The sequence below is a fragment of the Lactuca serriola genome, chromosome 1 (genome assembly GCF_051521515.1).
Source record: "Lactuca serriola cultivar US96UC23 chromosome 1, Lser_US96UC23_V15, whole genome shotgun sequence".
NCBI lineage: Eukaryota > Viridiplantae > Streptophyta > Magnoliopsida > Asterales > Asteraceae > Lactuca > Lactuca serriola.
Genome location: NC_136408.1, coordinates 16,751,238 through 16,772,984, shown reverse-complemented (window position 1 = coordinate 16,772,984; position 21,747 = coordinate 16,751,238). Strand labels below are relative to the sequence as shown.

Genomic DNA, 21,747 nt, shown 5'->3' with positions numbered 1-21,747 from the left:
ATCCGTACTCATCTGACCAATGACCTTGGGTGGTACTGGTCCATCCCGACCACCCTCTCCTGATCCTGATCTCGAACCGGATCCTGCCCCGAAACGTCTTGTAATCTCCATACTGCAATACACAAACAAGACCCTTAGATACATCACATACCCACCCGGGGAACTATATCATAACCGACACCCTAGAGAGTTGTGACTTCCTTGATATGCGGATGGGTCCTGTGCTTTCAGTAGTACGGGCCCATACTACCTTCCACACCTACCCATATTTGTCTCAAGCATCATCACAACACCCTAACCATATACACACACAACGAACGCTCAATCCTCACTCCTAGAGGAAAGCTGAATATCTCATATAAAGGAAACCCGAGGCTAGTAGGCATCCCATAATCAGGCAATTCTATCGTGCGATTCCTGAAGATCCCTAGCCTAGTACTAGCATGTTGTTCTAACGTATCACATAATCAAATAACTTGTATGGTATTTTGGGTTCTACTTACTGGCTCTGGCTGATCGTACCCTCTGCATCCTCCTTTATTTATTTCTAAAAACCTTTTGAAAACCATTTTTTTTAAATCCCTCCTTGATTTGAGACTGGATTCACACGAATGTTCCTCCAATTCACTCAAACCAAGGCTCTGATACCAACTTGTAACACTCATAAAAATTGCACCAATTTAAAACATTTTAATTCATTCAAAGCCATTAAGTTATTACAACTTGTTTTCAAAAGATTTTAAACATCAGAGTATCCCCAGAAGCAAACCACAAAATCATGAAGTATGAGGAGCAATACGATCACGCCTTCGCCTTGCCACGATCTCCTGAAGTACCTGAAACTAAAACACTACAATTGTAAGACCAAAAGCTTAGTGAGTTACCCCCAAAATACCAACCACATAGAACCATACTCATATCATATCTCAATACAGAACAGTCATGCATATCGAGTCTACAGTGTGACTGGTCCGCCCGCACCGGGCCTTCAGTCCACCTGGTCCACTCTCCAAGTCTAGCCATGTATATCGAGTCTATAGTGTGATTGGTCCGCCCGCACCGGGCCTTCAATCCACCTGGTCCACTCTCCGAGTCTACAGTATGACTGGTCCGCCCGCACCGGGCCTTCAGTCGGCCTGGTCCACTCTCCGAGTCTCGACACGTCTGGACTGCCCTCTTGGGGCCTTCAGCCTATCTTGACCGCTCGTTGGGCCTTCAGTCTATCCGGTGTACAACGCCTCCTATGATCAAGATAAATATAGTTAAACAAATCACTTTTGCTCATGGATAATGTGCGATGAGTTTTTGATTCATATGTGTTTATGTTAGTGATGATTGACGAAGTTAACATAGACAAATTCATTTAGGGGCTACAAAGGTTAACATGTTAAATGAGAGGACTAATATTGCGTATTAATCAATAGTCTACAGATCATATTATGTAATTTGGTTGGTCTTCGTGTTTTCCATATTGAGGGGTCAAGAAAAGTTAAGAACCTACCTCAGTCAACACTAATGATTCCAAAACTTCCTCTTCGTTATCCTTTGCGATCTAATTGATTGTTGGATTCATTTTCATCATTCAATGGTTTGCAAGTAAACTTTAATCGAATAAGACATATCGCTAAATGAAGTACATATATGGTTCGGTTGAAGTGTATGCCATATGTATTTCAAATACTCATAAAAAATTTATTTACCACTTGAAACAAATGCTTACAAAAATGATATAGCAGATACCACGTACAACTATGGTTTCATGTTGAATAAAGTGGCTAACCCAAATTGTCGTTGGTATCTAAATCAGTGTATGTTGGATATTGTACCTACGTTCCAGATTATGATTTTGTCAATAATATAGGTTAAACTTCAAAGTAAAAATGTAACTGAACCCAAATAGCTAACATGTTTTACCCATTTTGAACTTGAGCCTTTATCATCCATCATTGATCAGAATAGAAACAGAAATAGAATGGACAAAGATATAAATTAACAACAGTATAAGTGTTTCTTTCGTCCTTAACATCAAATAGCCCCGATTCCATATCACTAATGTGTTTCACTACTCATTACCTCCACAGTCTCTGGATCAGATTATGTACAAGTATGAAAAGGACATTCCTTTGCATTTCTTGATGTCAAAGATCTTCAAACCATATGTTAATTGGTGAAAACAGGGAATAAATTCACAACATATTAGCTTGAGAAAGTAGAGTGCACTCTCAATTTTGCATTCACTGTCAATTTATTCTTCTTTAGAGTTTGACCAAACAAGTGCACTTGTCTCTAATTCTATTTACATTCCAATTCAACATATTTATCCACCTTCACCATCTCCAACATTCCCACCTTCTACCACCACAACCCATCAAACTTTTACATCCACCGTCACCACCAAAAACACTACCCAATGTCGGTTTTGGAGAGTAAGATCACAAGAATATTTTAACAATATCAATAATTTGCAAGAAATCTCCCAAACTGATCAAATCTGTCACTCTCAATTTCGTTCTTGTCAATCCCAAAGCGTCCAACATCCACCCAACTGCCAAACTTTCACAAACTTGATATTAAAACTTCAAGTTGTAACACCGTAAATTTCAAAACAATTTTTCGCATTTTATAAAAACATAATTCATTTATTATTCATAAAAACATCATTGTTTGAAACTCAAATTCATAGCATATAACAATCCCAAGATCTCATAACATAAAAATCTCGTGTGTGTACTGATCAGGCCGACGCCTTCCCGCGATCCTCACTAGTACCTGAAACAAATAACACCAAACACTGTAAGCACAAAGCTTAATGAGTTCCCCAAAATACCATATATATAACACATATTAGCCACTCGAGGCTATAACTCTTTGGGTCCGTGCACCCAACTCTATGAACCCTCAGGCTCTATCTCTGTGAACCTTTCGGTTCTAACTCTGTAGCATGCACAGCATAAATCACATAGAATAATGTAGTGCAACACATAACACATATATAGCATACAACACTGTATCACATAACTCTAATTACCTACTCAAGGTAAAGTATAGTGAGAAGACTCACCTCGCGTATCTCGGTAACTCGTAAATCTCTGAAATCACTAGTGCTCGATCTCCCGAGTTATAGTCCTCCTATAACACAATACATCTCTAATTAACACTTTCCCAACTAGGGTTGACTAACTCTATCAAGTCAACACCAGTCAACTATGGTCAATGGTCAACGGTCAACCCAACTCGCCGAGTCTGGCGTGGACTCGCCGAGTCCCTACGGGGACCCGATTCCTCTGAATCCCTTCCGACTCACCGAGTCACTCACCCAACTCGGTTACTCAACCCCTGGTTTGAAAACACGGAACAACTCGCTCCAACTCGTCGAGTATGCCAATGGACTCGACGAGTGCATTCCATGCACAACCCCAAACGACCTTCTGAGGTCAGATCTGTTCCACTAACTCATAGATCCAGTCTTTCCAAACTTATTTATCATGTAAAGTTTATGTCTTGGCGCTCATATCACACCTATTGACTCATAAATGGTGTTTTAACCTCAAACACAATGATACCAAACCAAAACCTCCATAGACTCATATAAAGCTTGGACAAAGAGGCACTCTGGACCTCCATGGGTCCAGATCCAGAACCTAACTCGCTTAAGGGACCATGGGAGCACTAGATCTAGTCACAAAAGGACTCGATAAGCCTTAAATCAACATGAACATCACCACAACAGAAAATGGTTCAAAAATAGTACCTCAAACGTGATGTTCTGGACCTCGGATCTTCAGGAAGTTAACCCTCTTGCTTCCTCTTGGCTATAGCTTCCTTTCCCCTGCTAGACAACACCTCCAAGGTCGACAATGGCTCATTCTCTCACTCCAAATGCTCAAGCTCACTAGGGTTTCGCTCTGGGGGCTGGTGAGCACAAATGACGGCCATAAGGCCCTTTAAATAGGTCCCAAACCCAAGAAATTAGGGTTTCATTAAACAGCGCGGACTCGCCGAGTCCACCAATGCGACTCGTCGAGTCCGGTCATTAATCTGGGTGAGAAATCGCGTCTCTACTCGGCGAGTCTACACACCAACTCGCCGAGTTCTTCTACAAAACTCAAAAATAAAATGAATAAATATAATACCTGAAATTCCGGATGTTACAATTCTCCCCCACTTGAATCTGACTTCGCCCTCGAAGTCTCATCCCTGAAATAGCTCTGGATGCTGCTCCCGCATCTCACGCTCTGGCTCCCAGGTCAACTCGGATCCTTTCCGATGTTGCCACTGAACCTGTACCAGAGGCACCTCCTTGTTCCTCAGAACCTTGATCTTCCGATCCACAATCGGAACTGGTCTCTCCGCGTAGTTTAGGCTCGCATCCACCTGAATGTCCTCTAGCGGCACTACCGCCGACTCGTCGGCTATACACTTCCTCAACTGAGACACGTGGAAGGTATTATGAATCTGCTCCAACTCCGCAGGTAGCTCCAAGCGATACGCTACCCTGCCTACCCTCGCGATCACTCTTAACGGCCCAATATACCGGGGCCCTAGCTTGCCCCTCTTCCTGAATCGAATCACTCCTTTCCAAGGAGATACCTTCAGGAGAACATAATCACCGACCTGGAACTCAAGCTCGGATCGTCGTCTATCCGCATAACTCTTATGGCGGCTCTGAGCGGTCAACAATCTCTGCTTGACCCGCTGTATCTGCTCTGTCGTCTGAAGCACAATCTCTGTGCTACCCATTACTCGTTGCCCTACCTCTCCCCAACAAATGGGATTTCGACACCTCCTCCCATACAACAGCTCAAAAGGCGGCATACCAATGCTCGAATGATGGTTGTTATTGTAGGAGAACTCTGCTAAGGGCAAATACGTGTCCCAACTTCTGCCAAAATCCAACACGCATGCTCGGAGCATGTCCTCGAGCATCTGAATCGTCCGCTCGCTCTGACCGTCAGTCTGTGGGTGGTATGCGGTACTAAAATGTAGCCTCGTACCCAACTACTCATGGAATTTCTTCCAAAATCTGGAAGTGAAACGCACATCTCGATCTGACACAATCGAGATCGGCACCCCATGCCGCGATACCACCTCTCTCATATATACCTCTGCTAACTTTTCCGTAGAAGAACTCTCACTAATGGCGAGAAAGTGAGCGCTCTTTGTCAAACGGTCTACTATCACCCAAATCGCATCGACACCTCTCGCCGTTCTCGACAATTTGGTGATGAAATCCATGGATATCTGCTCCCATTTCCATTCTGGGACTTCCAGTGGCTGCAACTTACCATGCAGTCTCTGATGTTCGGCCTTAACCCTATGACAGGTTAGGCACCTCTCAACAAACCACGCTACATCTCTCTTCATACAAGGCCACCAATACTCCCTTTTAAGATCCAGAAACATCTTACTGGCCCCGGGATGGATCGAGAATCTCGATCTATGCGCCTCCTCCATCAAGATGGTACGCGTTCCTCCAACAAACGACACCCAAATCCGACCCTGGAAGGTCATAAGCCCTCTGCTATCAGTTACGAACTCTGATACCTGACCGATAACTCGTTCTCTCTTACGGTTCTCCGGTCTTACTGCCTCAGCCTGAGCCCCTCTAATGGTGTCCAACACCGGAGTCATCACCGTCAATCTCATACAAATATCCCGAATCGGGGCGTTCTCTGACCTACGACTCAGGGCGTCGGCTACCACATTAGCCTTGCCCGGGTGGTAAAGGATCTCACAATCATAATCCTTTACTACATCCAACCATCTTCTCTGACGCATGTTCAAGTTTGGCTGATCCATCAAATACTTCAAACTCTTGTGGTCCGTGTATATCATACACCGAACCCCATACAGGTAATGGCACCAAATCTTGAGGGCAAACACCACAACCCCCAACTCTAGATCGTGGGTGGGATACCTTGCCTCGTGAGGCTTCAGCTGCCTCGATGCGTACGCGATCACATGCCCTCTGTGCATCAACACCGCGCCCAACCCAGATATCGATGCGTCACAATACACCACGAAGTCCTCCATTCCCTCTGGAAGAGCCAACACCGGGGCTTCGCACAATCTCTGGCGAAGATTCTCAAATGAGGCCTGCTGCTCTGGGCCCCAGCTGAACACCACACCCTTCCGGGTCAACCTGGTGAGAGGAACATCAATCTTGGAGAAATCCCTTATGAACCTCCGATAATAGCCAGCCAACCCTAGAAAACTCCTGATCTCGGAAGGAGATTTCGACACCTCCCAACTCAACACCGCCTCGATCTTGGTCGGATCGACCAAAATCCCCTTTTGGTTAACGAGGTGACCAAGGAATTGCACCTCTCGTAACCAAAAATCACACTTGGAGAATTTGGCATAAAGCCTCTCCGATCTCAGCACACTGAGGATTTCTCGCAAATGCTCCTCATGCTGCTCCCTGGATCTCAAATATACCAAAATGTCGTCAATGAACACAATCACTGATCGATCCAGCATCGGTCTGCATACCCTGTTCATGATCCATGAATGCTGCAGGCGCATTGGTGAGCCCGAATGGCATCACCACGAACTCGTAATGCCCATAACGAGTCCTGAACGCAGTCTTCTGGATATCCTCCTCGCGCACCCTCATCTGATGATATCCAGATCTCAGATCAATCTTGGGAAACCAAGATGCTCCCTGCAGCTGATCGAACAAATCATCGATCCTCGGCAAAGGATAACAGTTCTTGACCGTTAACTTGTTCAGCTCTCGATAATCTATGCACATTCGGTGCGAACCATCCTTTTTCTTCACAAAAAGGATCGGTGCTCCCCACGGTGAGCTACTCGGCCGAATAAACCCCTTCCCCAGCAGCTGTTGAAGCTGCGAGGATAACTCATGCATCTCTGGAGGTGCAAGGCGATAGGGCGCCTTGGCAATAGGAGCTGCCCCCGGAATCAAATCAATGTGAAACTCAACCTGCCTCTCGGGAGGCACACCCGGTAACTCCTCGGGGAAGACATCCGGGAATTCCCGCACTATCGGAATCTCCTCAACCGTACTCGGTCTCTTTGCACCAACTCTCGTATCCACCACATATGCTACAAAACCACTACAGCCCTGCTGTAGGCTCTGTCTCGCTCTAACAGTCGAACAAAATGCTGAATCGGGACGGGTACCCTCGCCGTACACCGTAAGAACTCCCCCACTTGAGTCTCGTATAGTCACCAACTGCCGCTCGCAATCGATAACGGCTCCAAATCTGCTCAACCAATCCATGCCTACGATGACACAGACGTCCCCCATCGCAATCGGGACCAAATCAATAGGAAACTCTACACCGAAGATCTCGAGTACACACCCTCGAATCACCTCTGTGGCATACACTGCTCTCTCATCGGCATGGAGACTCTCAGAGGTCGACTCAACGCCTCCCGACTAACACTGATGTGCTTACTAAAAGCTAACGATACAAAAGATCGACTCGCACCCGAGTCAAATAACACCAAAGCAGGTACAAAACTCACAAGAAAAGTACCTACACATAACATAAAATAAGCACAAAATCTCAAACATTAAAATAAATACATGAAAGAATTATACCAACCACGACATCGGGCGCTGCGCGGACCTCCTCCGCAGTCAACTGGAAGGCTCTCCCCCGAGCCTTCGGCGTCTCGGTCTTCATCGGCCGACTATCCGAAGCTCTAATCGCAGCAGGGGCAGTCCCTTGAGAAGCTCCCTGTGCTGACCCCCGCAACAGCGGACACTCGGCCTTCCGGTGTCCGGTCTGGTTGCAGTGGAAACACACTGCAAACCCCTTGGGGCAGTCCTTGGCCATATGCCCCTCCTTACCACACTTGTATCAAGATCCAACTCTACAAACTCCATCATGACCCTTGTCGCACTTTCCACAAGTGCGGCCCTTTTGACTCCCTACTTTGGGATCAGTGGGCTTGGCCCGCTTGGCTGCCGGCTGGGACTGTGCCGGTCGCCAATCCCTCCCTTGAGACTCCGCCTCCTCCCTAGCCTGAGTCTCTAGCTCAATCTCCCTCTTCCGGGCATTTGCCTGAAGCTCGGCAAATGTCCAGTACGAGGAGTTCTCCATGAACTCCCGAATATCTCTCCTCAAAATACTAAAATAACGGCTCATGCGTGCCTGCTCAGTAGACACGTGCTCAGGGTAGAACATCGCCCTCTCATGAAACATCCTGGTAATAACCGTAACGGACTCCGTACCCTGCTTGAGGGTCAAAAACTCATGTGCCAACCGATCCCGTTCCACCGGGGGAACTTACTCATCACGAAACATGGTGGTGAACCTCTCCCAGGTCACTGCAGCAAGCTCTGCTGGAGAATAGTGTGCTGTCGTGAACTTCCACCAATCCTTCGCCCCCAGGCGAAGCTGGTTCAGCGCAAACCGAACCCTCAAGTGCTCCGGGCACGAGCATGCATAGAAACACCCATCAATGTCAGATACCCATCTCATCGCTGCAATCGGATCCTGCGTTCCATCAAACTCTGGTGGCTTCGTGTTGCTGAACTCCCTGAACAACAACGAGTCACCCCCTTGCGGCCTAGCAGCAGCAATGGCTGCGGTGGCCGCTGCAACAGCAGCCTCAGAAAGAGCGGCATAACGCTCGTCAAAAATCTCTATCAGCGTGGTCTTGATAGACCCGAACATCTCTGGTATCTCTGCTCTGATGGCCGCAACCACCTCCTCATGGATGATCCGGCGGATCTCCTTATCACTGGTCTCGCTGCTCTCTGGTTCATGACGTGTCCTCACCATGATCTACCTCTGAAAAACAACATACGATATATTAGAAACTCACTCGAGCATACTCGCACTCGATAACTCGTCCCTCCTTGATCCCCGGCATCCCGAAGATTCTTACTTGAACTGTACACCATCCCGGTATTTTCACAGTCCCGGTATTTCGAGTCCATTTGGAATCAACATTTTCTCAAAACATGAAAGTCGTCTGAAATTGTGTCTAGTTTTCATAACATTTTGAATCTCGTTAGTCGGAGTTACGGTTCATGAGATATGGCCAAAACACTGACGATGGGTCAAGCTGTCCAGCAACATCCTTCTTTCTTCAAAATCCAATATCCAAGCCTCCAATCGCTAGTTCCGCTTCCTTTTCCTTCCGAGCAAGTCATTGTTGCTGAAAAATGAAATTCTAAACTAATTAAGCACCTTTTTTTCATTAAATGAGACAAAAACAACATAAAATATTAAGATAATGCATGAATTTTATAACTAAATATGCTCATATCAAATTCCAAGAATCAAATATATTGATTGCATTTGAAATACCTTATGAATCAGAAGAGATGGAACTCAAGCCCTAAATTCCTGTAGAAAGAGAGGTCGTAAGCGTCAAACGCAGGCAATCAGAAAGGAAGAAGGACGGAGTTCAAGGAGAAACATATGAAAACTGTTGGCGGTGGGATTATACGATCGGGAAGTCGGATGTTAAAATTTAAAGGACGAAAGTAGTCAATTGGTACAAATTATTGTGGTTAAAATATAAAATTGGTAAAATTTACTGTTAATAAACAGGATGGGTTTTAATATATGTATATAATGTCAGGGGTCAAACCTTAGTCTTCATACAAATGCTAGGGGCCAAACCCTGGTATTTCACGCAAATGTCACAAAGACGACTAGCATCCTACATAATATAGTGAGAAAACTCACCTCACATCATAGTCAACAACTGAACAACTCACACAACCAATAAATGGGTACTACATGCCACCAACTGAATCACACAAGGTAAACTCTTAGTCTACCTTCTGAAACTAGCAATTTGATTAAAAGTCAAACTCGATCAAAAGTCAACAGTCGAAGTCAACTCAGTTGACCCCCACATCGTGGTTATCCTTTGGTCAGATCGTGGGACCTCCTCGACAAAACAATCATGATTTCCAATTTCACCATGTCATGGCACCCAACTTGCCACGTCGTGGCAACATGCTGAAAACAACTTATTTGCTCAAGCTCTTAATCAGTTAAGTCATTAACCCATACTCTCCAGAAGGCTTCTAGGGACTCAAAGGGCTCATAAAAATTCAAACTTTAGGGACATGCATTCCCCATGCATGTCCTTCCCCAAACTAGGTCAAAAATATGAGAAAAAGAGACCTAAAGCTCATACATGCTTACCAAGACTATACCAAATCCTAGATCCAAAAGATATAATGAGCAAGGGACCAAGGTAAGCCATAAAGTTGCAAAATTTATCATTTTCATCCATCCACAAATCAAGTATGGACCAAAACATACCAAATAACCTATATATAACAAGAGGATATCACCAAGAAGGGAACTTGAGAACTCGCAAATGATCCAAAAGATGCACACAAGGGTAGAGATGGATTGCTTGTTGGATCTATGCACTAAACTTCTTTCTTCTTCCTTCAAGATTACTAAAACTTGCAAAATGAGCTATAAAAGCTTAAAAGAGGCTAAGGTTTGCTTAAAGGTGTATTTGAGAGGTGATAGAGAATGAGGGTGAAGGAAACCCTAGTTATCACTTCTTTTAAGTAGGCCTAAGCCTAGAAAATTAGGGTTTGGCTCAAATCCAGATACAATGTCGTGACAGCTATAGTGTCACGTCGTGACATCTTAAATGAGATAGGCATCTCATACGGATCATGCCACATCGTGGTGATACTTCCACCACGTCGTGGCCATCCATAAACTCATAATTTACTTTAAAATTCATACCTCAAAGGTTCAAATGTTATAGTAGTAGGCTAATTAGATTGGGCATGTTGAAATCAAGTCCACATAGGAATGGAAGGTGCAAGATGGTCCTGAGTAGTCAACTAAGGTTTCTAGCATTTGTTGTTGCTTTGGACTATAGAAAATAGGTTGTTGATAAGTCGGTAGAAGTGGTTGATTTTGTTGTTGGTACTAGTCTGCTGTTGTTGAAAAAAGGATGCATGCCAAGAGGAGACGACCTAAGGTAATTCTATGTCCCAAGCTTGTTGTAGGGTGACAGTATGCGTAACCTAAGGCTACTAGTCGACAAAACTGTGATGTATGTGGACGGTGGCGCATGGATTTTATTCGGCGGTTGTCAACGTCTGTTGCCATCACGAAATTTCTGACCACCACTCTGAGCTATTTAGTGTTTAAGACAAGCTAGAATCCTGATGTTGGGCTTTATTAACATGACCATAAAGTTGGAAACTTTATGGTTTGGAACACCTCTTTGGACCTATATCTGAAATTTGGACGTTGGACTGAATGAAATAAGTCCTTAATCACGTTTGCATGGCCACCACATACGTTGGGCGTACCAAGGCTACACTAGGCGTAGGCGGTCAAGGGCATGTTTTTGGTCAATGCAGTGTACGCTCAGCGTAGAGCTGAGTACACCCCGAGTACTAAGCATGTTGGGCTTTCGAGTTAGGCTTCAATGTTTGGGCCACCTTTTGGGCTTGAGTGTTTGGGCCCTTATTGGTCCATCTGTTTGTGAGTATTTTGGGCCAACTAAAGTGTTATACCTAGGAGTCAGGCCCAAATAAGAGTTGGGCTCAATTTGGAAAATTGGGCCAATTATTGGTTTTGTGTGATTATTTTGTCGGGCCTTTTGGATCATGTTTTTCGGCCTGGGTCTTATCCTATCTAGGGAAAGGGTAACAGTGGCCATTTACCCTAAGTGTGGTTTGTTAGTCAAGGATTGTAATCCAATTATTAATTGGATGTTTATTTTGTTATATTAGTGCGGGGATTTTAGAGAGCTAGTAGTCGGAGACTTTCAGTGTGATTCAGCCGTGTGAGGTGAGTTTTCCTTACTGTTGTTATGGGTCGAAGGCACCAATGTCGGCCCTTGGATTGACATCCTGTTGTGCATGTTATGCTATAATGACCTGTTAGATCAGTATCATGGTAGATAGGATGATGCCATGCTTAGTGATTTGTAAGATACATTTATTCGTTTGCTAGCTGGTTAATAGTATGGTTATCTATATTATGTGCACATGTTTGGTTGGTGGTTGAGGCTTCACTGCTTTGTGCATAAGCCAACAGGCAGGGGCATTCCAACCTGATGGTTGAGGGCCTAGGGTATTCCATCCCGAGGATGATTGGACCCATAGTATGTTGGCATTCCAACTTGATGGTTGAGGGGCCTGGGGTATTCCAACCCGATGGTTGATTGGACCCATAGTACGTTGGCATTCCGATCCAATGGTTGAGAGGCTTGGGGTATTCCAACCTGATGGTTGATTGGACCCATAGTATGTTGTTATTGTGTATGTGTTATTTGTTTTGTTGGTATTTGGGGAGAACTCACTAGGCTTTGGGCTTACAGTTTTGGATTATGTTTTAGGCACCTTAGATGATCATGGGAAGGTAAATGCTTGATCGTGCACCTCTTCATGTTGTGTTTGTGATTTTGGCAAAAACTCTGATGTTTAAACTATTTTGAAAACTACAATGTAAACAATTATGATTTTTGGTTGGTTGAAAAAGTTTAAAATTTTATGAATTTTTACGAATGTTACAGCTGAGGTACGACAACTGGTGAGATACTTGTGACATCCGTTGTTCTTCACGTAGAAACATAAATCGTGCCTCGAAAACTTAAGAAGAGAATTTATGTGATGAATCAGACTTACAATGTAGTCGAATTTGGGTGTTAACCTATTGATCATGTACGTCACCAGGTTCTTTTTAGGAATAATTGCATCAATATTGTCTAGGAGATCAACAATGGCTTCAATCTTGATACAATATATAGTAAGAGTGGAATATCTAATGGTGATGTTGTGCAACTCATTATTGAGTTGGATAAATTTCACATCTTTGCTATATCGAAAGAGTCTTTTGACGCTTACCCATATCCGACGAACCATAGAGTTCTGCTTGAGAATCATCTGGACGAGGCCTTCAAAGATCATACCATAGATCCAAAGCTTGACAATGGAACCCATCTTGCTCCATTCGGGCTCGGTTTTGTCGTTAATGGAGCCCTCGATGTGATCAATGAGTCCAAACCCGATGCATCGTGTCTCGAATAACTCTCGGCGTGCATCGTAGTTTAGGCATTCGAGATCCAACTATAGATGAATGAATGCTTTTATGCTGTACAGTTTTTCAAGAGAGTAAGGCATATATGTATCTCTGGCCATTGAAGCGACAGAGGTTAATAAGCAATGATGATCGGGAAAGGAAGAGGGTGAGGAATTGACGCCTTAAGCTAGGGTAATATTATGTTTACTGTTATGAAGTAAGAAAATATATACACCAAATATAATGAGCTAACTATCAAGCTATACAAGATGGGTTATAAAGGCTTAAAAGTACAACATATTTATTTATCATAACAGTTTTCTTGTTTATTTTTTTTATTTAAAGTAAGATTTTCATTTTGATGTTTGTTTTAATTTTAAAGTTGTCATGTTAAAAAAATGAAAACCCTTTATATTTAAAGTTTAAGGGGTTTGATTCTCACAAAATTATTATAGAATCTTTAAAATGAGATTGAAAAAAAACCATCAATATGACATTTGATCTCCCTATATGAGAGGTTCAAAGTTTTAATCTCAAGAGTTTCAATTAGGAGATTAAAAATGTATGTAATGTACTTCGATGTCTTAACATATCCTTCAAAAGAAAACATTTTCTCTTTATTATCACAAACTACATATTTGGTCCTTGTGGTTTGTAAAAAACTTTGGATAGGGTCCAAAAAGTTTCCGACTTGCATGGAACGTCCAAAATCGAATACTTTCCGTGGTTTTAGTCCTAAAATTAAGAATTTTATGTGTTTTTGGTCCTAGGGAAACTTGAAAGGATGATTTTACCCTTCTAATTTCCTTTTTGTATTTTTTGTATTTTTATTTTAATCTTTTATCAATTAAAAATAGAAAAGAAAAGAATGGCCCACTTCTCTCTCTCTCTCTCTCTCTCTCTCTCTCTCTTTCTCTCTCTCTCTCTCTAATGACCAAGAAGACCACGACTCAGACTCTTCCTCTCCCTTCGTATACTCCTACCTAAACCCAATGACACCACCATGATCCTCTAAACCCATGGTCATCGACACCATTGTCGGCCATCGCCGCAACCACATTTGGTTCGCAATTTGTCCCGATTAGCCCTCGAATGCCATAACTCCCCAGAATCGATTCAATCTATGATTGTGGGTTTTGGTGTTATTCCATTTTTTCGATTTGAATGTGGCGGCGATTCTGAACCCAGATAAATCTATTCATCTCATGCTCAAATCGATTCAATCTATGAATGCATTATGGATAAACCATATTCTGAATTTTTTCATCTGATTAATCCAGATGGGTGTCTTGGTCAAGAAGAAGATAGGAGAGACATGGAAGACTTATGCTTCAATTACAGGTTCAAGGTCCAACTGAACCCAGATGAATCGATTTGAATCGATTCAACATGGGTCTTGTAAATTAAAGGCTTGACTTCCATAGATATTGCAAATCTAGGGCTTGTAAAGTTAAGATTCAAACCTGCAAATTGATTGTAGAGTGTTTGTGTGTGTGTGCGTGTGTATCTATGGATATTGAAAATTTTGGTTTCTAACGAAGGACACACACATATAATTTTTTGTTCTGAATTTTTTCTTGAGTTGCAAATTTTGTATGAGAGAGAGAAAGAGAGGGACAAAGAGAAAGTCAACTTAACTCTCTTCCAGAATTGGTATTCCACTAGCCCTCTTGGTGATTCCTTACAAAGGGTGTCGTATTGTTTTGAAATAAGGCTAAAATCAAGACTCAACCATCTTCACTGATAAGAATACTAGCATCAACAAAACTCATCTGGAGGGGATTCATATATGAACATCGGTGTGGATGAATGGAGGTTAGCAAGAAATCAACCAACACCGTTTTCGATACCCTAAATCAGAACCAGTAGCATCACTGCTTCTTCTTGCTCCATTTAATCAATCTAAATTCTGTAAAATCTCGTATTCTCCAATAGACATACCTGCAGCCATGTTTGTTCTTGATTGTGCATAAAACCCCCAAATTAGATGTTGGAATTGCTAGGGTGGACGATGATAAGAAGGTAGTTGAACCTGTTCTACTTAGAGATGCATCTCTGATAAGGAGGTCATCGGATTTACAGATAGAGGAAGAAGAAGATGCAGACAGAGGAAGAAGATGAACTTAGAGAGAGAGAGAGAGAGAGAGAGAGAGTTGGGGGGAGTAGTTGATTTTATTTTTTATTTTTTCATAATTATTAAAGAGGGTGATAATTTATTTATTTTTATTTTTTATGATTATTTAAATACTAAAACAAATTATAAAAATGTAAAATAGAAATAATAAAGACAAAATAGTCATTTTAATCTTTTTAGGACTAAAATCACAGAAAATTTCTGATTTTGAACCATCCATATAAGTCGAAAAGATTTTGGACCTCATCCAAAGTATTTTACAAACCACAAGGACCAAATTTAGAATTTTATCAAATTAAAACTATTAGACTAAACCTTCCGTTGAACAATTCAATTGAGACCAAATTGATAATTAACTTTAATCCAATGTATTAAAACTTAAACACCTTGTTTGAATTTATGCTAACAAGAAGCACACTGCTAACTATCAAGTTGTATTATTTAATTGACATCTTATGTCATACCTTTCATCAGTTGCACCCTTATTATAAAACTCACACTTAAGCTTATTAAATTTAAAAAATCGATATCTAACGTTATTATTAAATTGATATATAAATTCATTACTAAATCTACAATAAGTTTAATTGTCTAAGTTTTTTAGAAATTTATTTCGAAAAATCGGTTAACTGAAATTGGTATTTAAGCACCAATTCAATTATTTTATTAAACGACTGCAAATGAATAAAAAGTTGAATTTTAACTGATAATTATTATTTCTTAAGACATTGAAATATTCTTAATTATATAGTTTAAATCTTTTATAAAAAATATCAAATTTCATAAAAACCACCATAGTTTATTATTTATTTATTTATTTATTTTTATTTTTTTTAGATTTAATGATTGAAAGTTTTTTACTTTTAAATTCTGTAAATATGCCTCGGTAATAAATTACACAAAAATATAGCAAAAGACGGTTGAATCTATTTCTTTATTGGAGCTGATTTTTTTTTCTAAAATTTCAAACTATGATTAAATCATGAAAAAAAATATTTTCAGATGACTAAACTAAACAAAACCCATCTAATAATTTTTGTAATATTCAAAGTTTGGTGTATGTTTTTTTTTAAAAAAATAAAATAAAATCCTAGTAGTTAAATAAAAAACTTTCTTATCGTTGATAGTTAAACGAAAAAAAAAAAGGAAATCTACACTAAAATGATTTTTTTGGAATTTGGCGTTAATTAACTTTATGAATCATATTTTTTTAAGCATTTATAAATGATTCAAAAATAAAATAATTTTTCTTCACATATCTCAAGGTTGTTTGGGATAACTTTTCAAACCAAAAACTTCTTTTTAAAAAAGAACTTTTTGATTCATATTTTTTTCCAAAAGATGATTTTAAAATGTGTTTGTTTAAATTTTTAAGAAATGAAAGGGAAAAAATGCAAAAGTTGACAAAAGTCACACATATATGACTTGTTAAAACCTCCTTTTTCTTCTTCTCAAGAACCTATTTTAAAAGAATTACCAAACAATTTTTTAAACTTTTGACTTTTTTGAAAAGCCAAAATTCTCAAAAATCATTTTAAAAGCAAAGCTAAACACCTCTCGATACTCAAAATTCATAAATATACAATCTTTAACCTCAATAGCTGAAACCATTTTTGGAAACAAAGAACCTGGGTTTGAGTTGATGCCTTGATAAAGAAACCTCAAAAACCATTTGCGGAAACAAAGAACTTAAGTTAACCTCAATCTACGTGACAATTTAAATCTCTGTTAAAACTATAAATTCTGCGTACAACAGACAGATACTGATCGAGTCAAATCATCGCAAGAACTATGTTTTTCTTTTATAATTTTCACCACTAATGAGATTCTTAAAATCTTCATCCCTAATCCATTTCCATAGAGTTTTTCCCAAATTTTCACTCACCAAACCTTCTCAAATCCATAGCCATGGCCAAACCAGGTCAAGACCCAATGAAGTGCTTAAAGAGTATCTAAAGGCCAACGCTACAACTAAAGCCATACGTTTCCTTCGTGATTTGATCAGAAAAAGCATTTCATCCATTGATAGCTACTCTCTATTGTACATCATCAAGGTCTGCACACGAAAGTCTTCACCATACGAAGCCCGACAATTCCATACCCTTGTCGTGAAACTCAGTTACAATTCCATCATCTTCGTACAGACATCACTGATCAATTACTATTCCGCAGTCGCTAATCTAGCGGATGCACGCCAGGTGTTCGACGAAATACCCACAAAGAATCTTGTTTGTTGGACAGCGTTGATTTCCGCCTATGTTGACAACCAAAAACCAAACACTGCTCTCAAACTGTTCAGGGAGATACAGATGAACAATTTTGAGCCTGATGAAGTCACCCTCGTGGTTGCTCTCTCTGCATGTGCTGATCTTGGTGCGTTGGACATTGGTAAATGGATTCATAACTTCATCCGAAGAAGCAAAAATCTCAACAAAGACTTACCTTTATACAATGCTCTCTTGAACATGTACACGAAATGTGGAGACATCAAAGGTGCTAAGATGTTATTTAACACCATCAAAAACAAAAATGTCACAACCTGGACTTCCATGATTACAGGACACGCAATCCATGGTCAAGCCAAGGAAGCTCTTGCCCTTTTCACAGCCATGACAGATTCCAAAATCGTGCCTAATGATGTGACCTTCATTGGGGTTCTAATGGCATGTAGTCATGTAGCCATGGTGGATGAAGGAAAGCACTATTTCAAGATTATGAGTGAGGAATACGGATTAAAACCTAAAGTTTCGCATTTCGGTTGTATGATTGATCTTTTATGTAGAGCAGGATGCTTACAAGAAGCTAAAGATTTCATTTTGGAGATGCCTGAGAGAGTGAGACCGAATGCGGTGATGTGGCGGACTTTGCTTGGTGCGTGTAGTGTTCATGGGGATGTTGATCTTGGTGAAGAGGTGAGGTGGCTATTGGGTGAGTTTGAGGAGAATTGGGGTGGTGATGATGTTTTAATGGGGAATATGTATGCTTCAAGAGGGATATGGGAGAAGAAGGAGATGAGTAGGAATTGTGTTGATAAGAGAATTCCAGGGTGTAGTTTGATTGAGGTGGGGAGTGAAATTTATGAGTTTGTGGCTGCAGATTCTGATCATCCATTTGGTTGCAAGATTTATGAGGTTATTCAGAGTTTGTTTGGGAATATGAGAGCTTCTTCTTATGGATGCACTTTTGATCTTTAAAGTGATACATGTAAAGATATGACAAATGTACTTTTTATTTCTTTGTTTATTATACTACTCTACTTTTCTTATTCCAATTTACTTTGAGAAATCAACCCAATAATATTGTATTATTCATTATATTTTAGGGCCCTATATTTTGTGCCATTTTGAAATGATAAATTTCCAACAATACTGTATTATTATTATTCATTACAATGAAACAAAACTTATTTACGCTTCTATATCAAGACAATGCTACAAAGGCACCTTCTGTGTGCTTATGGATGGGCCCTATTTGTACATCCTTCAGCAAATGATGAATGTTACAACACCAAGATCCAACACAATATTTGCCATGGAATTCCTCATCTCTGCAGATGCAAAGAGAATTCATTACTGAGACATATGTGTAAAATAGATACTTCTTCTTTCTGCATTAAGTCAAAAAAAAAAAAAATACTTATGTATAACTTATTCAATTAAATCATGTCCTAATTAAGTCTATTAAGTAAAGGAACTTCTTACAGAGATAACGAGTGCTGAAATCACATCTGAAGTTGACAAGTTTTTTATGCAGGAACTGCTACAGGTCTTGTGCTGGTTTTGATACCTTTGATTGCTGTTGTACAGATATCGGATCACATTAAGAAAAATGGTAAGATCTACAATTTTTGTTAAAAGACCAAAATACCCCTATAAGTTTCCAGTTACCTGCGGCGTAATCTTTAGCTCCAAAAACAGCAGAACCAGCAACCAAAGCATTGGCCCCAGCCTCAATAACCTGTAAGTACAAATAAAACATGTTATGTTCTATCATCATGTACAAACAATACATGGGCCTTAATGAAAGTGAAAGGGCAATGTGGTCATTAATGTGATATACCTTGTATGCATTGAGGGGAGTAACTCCACCATCTACTTCGATCCATGGGTTCACACCCTGTTAGGCAAAACAAACAATGGCATTGTTGTAATTATGTAACAAATAAAAGGTCTTTTAACATAATAACAAGAACTCCATACCTTCTCCACACACATTCTCCTCAGGTCTGAGATCTTCTTCACTTGGCTCTCAATGAAGCTTTGACCACCAAACCCAGGATTTACAGACATGATCAAAACCAAATCCACCACTGTTGAATCACAACATTCCAACACATGAAAATTGCAATGTTTGACTATTAACCAAATGTCTAAAATACCCTTCACAAGAGAAACGAACAACTTACCATCAAGAACATATTCTATGGTGGATAATGGTGTCCCGGGGTTCAGAACGACTCCAGCTTTGGCTCCTAGACTCTTGATCTGAATGAAAAAGAATATTTATAAATAAATAAAAAAGTAATCAGTTCACAAGAAAAAAACTTGTTAAATATTGCACATGGGAAATCTTACTTGATTAACTGTTCGGTGTAAATGGATAGTAGAAGATTGCTCGCAATGGACACTGACAATATCTGCTCCAGCTTTTATAAAATCAGGCACTCGTTGCTCAGGTTCAACAATCATCTGCCATACTTCAATTTCTCATTATCATAAAATCCCATCTAACATAAGTTACTAAAACTAAAAAGTTATTCTTCCAACAACCTTTGAGTTGGCCCACACTACCTAGGAACATGATCTTAGATGTAAATTAGGTACAAATAACATATTGGCCTAAAACCCTAAAAGAAACCCTAAACTTTTCTTTCTATTCACCATTTCTGTAAATATATGAGGCTAGAAATAAAAGGTTCGAGAATATAGATGAGAAATACCAGATGAACGTCCAATGGGAGATCTGTTACTGGCCTTAATGCGTCCACAACAAGAGGTCCAATTGTTATATTAGGAACAAATCGGCCATCCATTACATCAACATGAATCCAATCACAACCTGCCGCATCTATGGCTTTCACCTATACACACAAAGACACCATAAATAATCGTTTATATTTAGGTCTGAAATAGATGCATGAACTTATGTGGGGCTAACAAGATCGATACAGGAAGAGTAATACCTGTTCTCCCAACTTGGCGAAGTTTGCAGAGAGAATCGATGGAGAAACAATGATATCGCTCTTTGAAAATTTATCAACTCGAGAAGCCTTCACAACAGTTCTAATCGCTCTCCTAGATTCACAAATTTGGAAATTCAGCACACTATTTTGTTGCACATAGTCATAACAAGATGGAAAAAGGGCTATCTAAGTAAACCCAAGAGCCTTCTTCGAAATCCAAGAAAAATACATGGTCAACTCTTGATAATTCGGTGAGAAAGTCCCAAAAAGTCCATCAAAATTCAAAATCAAGAAAAGGGGTTTTTACCTTGTGTAAGTGGGTTGAAAGACGGAGGGTTTTAGAAGCTTGCCAAACCCATTAATCTGTGATTGAACCAGGGTTGTGGAACTCAAGGAAGCAGTTGTCATTCTTTTTAAAATTTGGCGGCTTGAGTGGATCTTTTGATCAAACAGTTGGTGGGTTTGATTTAAAAGGTACGATCTCTATAGAATCGGCACCAATTCTTCGATTCTCAAAATCACAAAACTTGCTATAGGAATGCTACCATGGGATGAAATGATATTGAAATAGTATCTGATTGACAAGTGTCGGATAGGAAGGTGATTGCTTATCTGCAATGGTTGGCCTTGGGCTGCGGGTATACCGAAAATGAGTTGTGAGCGTGGGACCAACACGCCAACTCGCGCCTCTTCGGTGCGGACCTCTTTAAATGATCTGCAACCAGAATTTGAATTGAAGCCACGGACAAAATATCCCCCAAAGAATCAAACCTCGAAAAAATCGAACATTCGGAAATGGTAACGAATCAAATTTCATTTTATTTAAATTTCGTTGACTCAATTTCACGATTTCATGTATAAAACACTGCCATATTGACCCTACTGACCATAAAAAAACCGAAAAAAAATTTAAGATGATAACAAATTTTATTTTATTATGAAAAGAATGTCATTAAATTTAATTTTTTGTACGTATTACATATAAACAATACTTTATTTTATTTTATATAAAAAATATTCAACTAGATTGTTAATTAGAAAATGCTTCATGTATTTTTAGATTGTAGGCAACGTGGCTGAGTAAGGAAAAATCCAAAGTCTTCAATTGAAGAACATAATTTACTAGAACCTTCAATTTTGGGACAGTTGTCGCATATTCATGAATAAAAACAATTTATTAGTGATATTAATTGTGAGACCCGTATATTATACGGGTTAGATAAAACAAAAAATTAGATATGGAGGTTTAAACAAAATTTATTTAAATTTTAAATTTAAAATTTGAATTTAAAAGGAAACATAATAAATATTATATGAGTAGTAATATTGTAATTTATTAGTAATTTTCAATTAAGACAATTATTAATTGAATTGTAAATATAATGTGTTAATTAAAAAAAGAAAAAAATGACAAATAAAAAAATATTTAT

The 21,747-nt window shown here is 39.9% G+C and overlaps 2 protein-coding genes across 2 annotated transcripts; one reads left to right on the top strand and one right to left on the bottom strand.

The window, feature by feature from the left end:
• Positions 1-16,829: 16,829 nt before the first annotated feature.
• On the top strand, positions 16,830-18,406 carry LOC145058127 (Tetratricopeptide repeat (TPR)-like superfamily protein). The gene has a single exon (XM_079006070.1). The coding sequence runs from the start codon at positions 16,956-16,958 to the stop codon at positions 18,327-18,329; it is 1,374 nt and encodes a 457-aa protein (XP_078862196.1). The 5' UTR covers positions 16,830-16,955; the 3' UTR covers positions 18,330-18,406.
• A 78-nt stretch (positions 18,407-18,484) lies between these two features.
• On the bottom strand, positions 18,485-20,887 carry LOC145058220 (ribulose-phosphate 3-epimerase, chloroplastic-like). Its single transcript, XM_079006170.1, has 10 exons — positions 20,625-20,887; positions 20,318-20,429; positions 20,075-20,215; positions 19,710-19,823; positions 19,541-19,619; positions 19,335-19,444; positions 19,195-19,251; positions 19,023-19,092; positions 18,837-18,930; positions 18,485-18,682 (listed from the first exon to the last, which is right to left on the bottom strand). Exons 1-9 carry the CDS (start codon positions 20,723-20,725, stop codon positions 18,881-18,883), a joined length of 834 nt encoding a protein of 277 aa, XP_078862296.1. The 5' UTR covers positions 20,726-20,887; the 3' UTR covers positions 18,485-18,682; positions 18,837-18,880.
• Between the last annotated feature and the right edge of the window lie 860 nt (positions 20,888-21,747).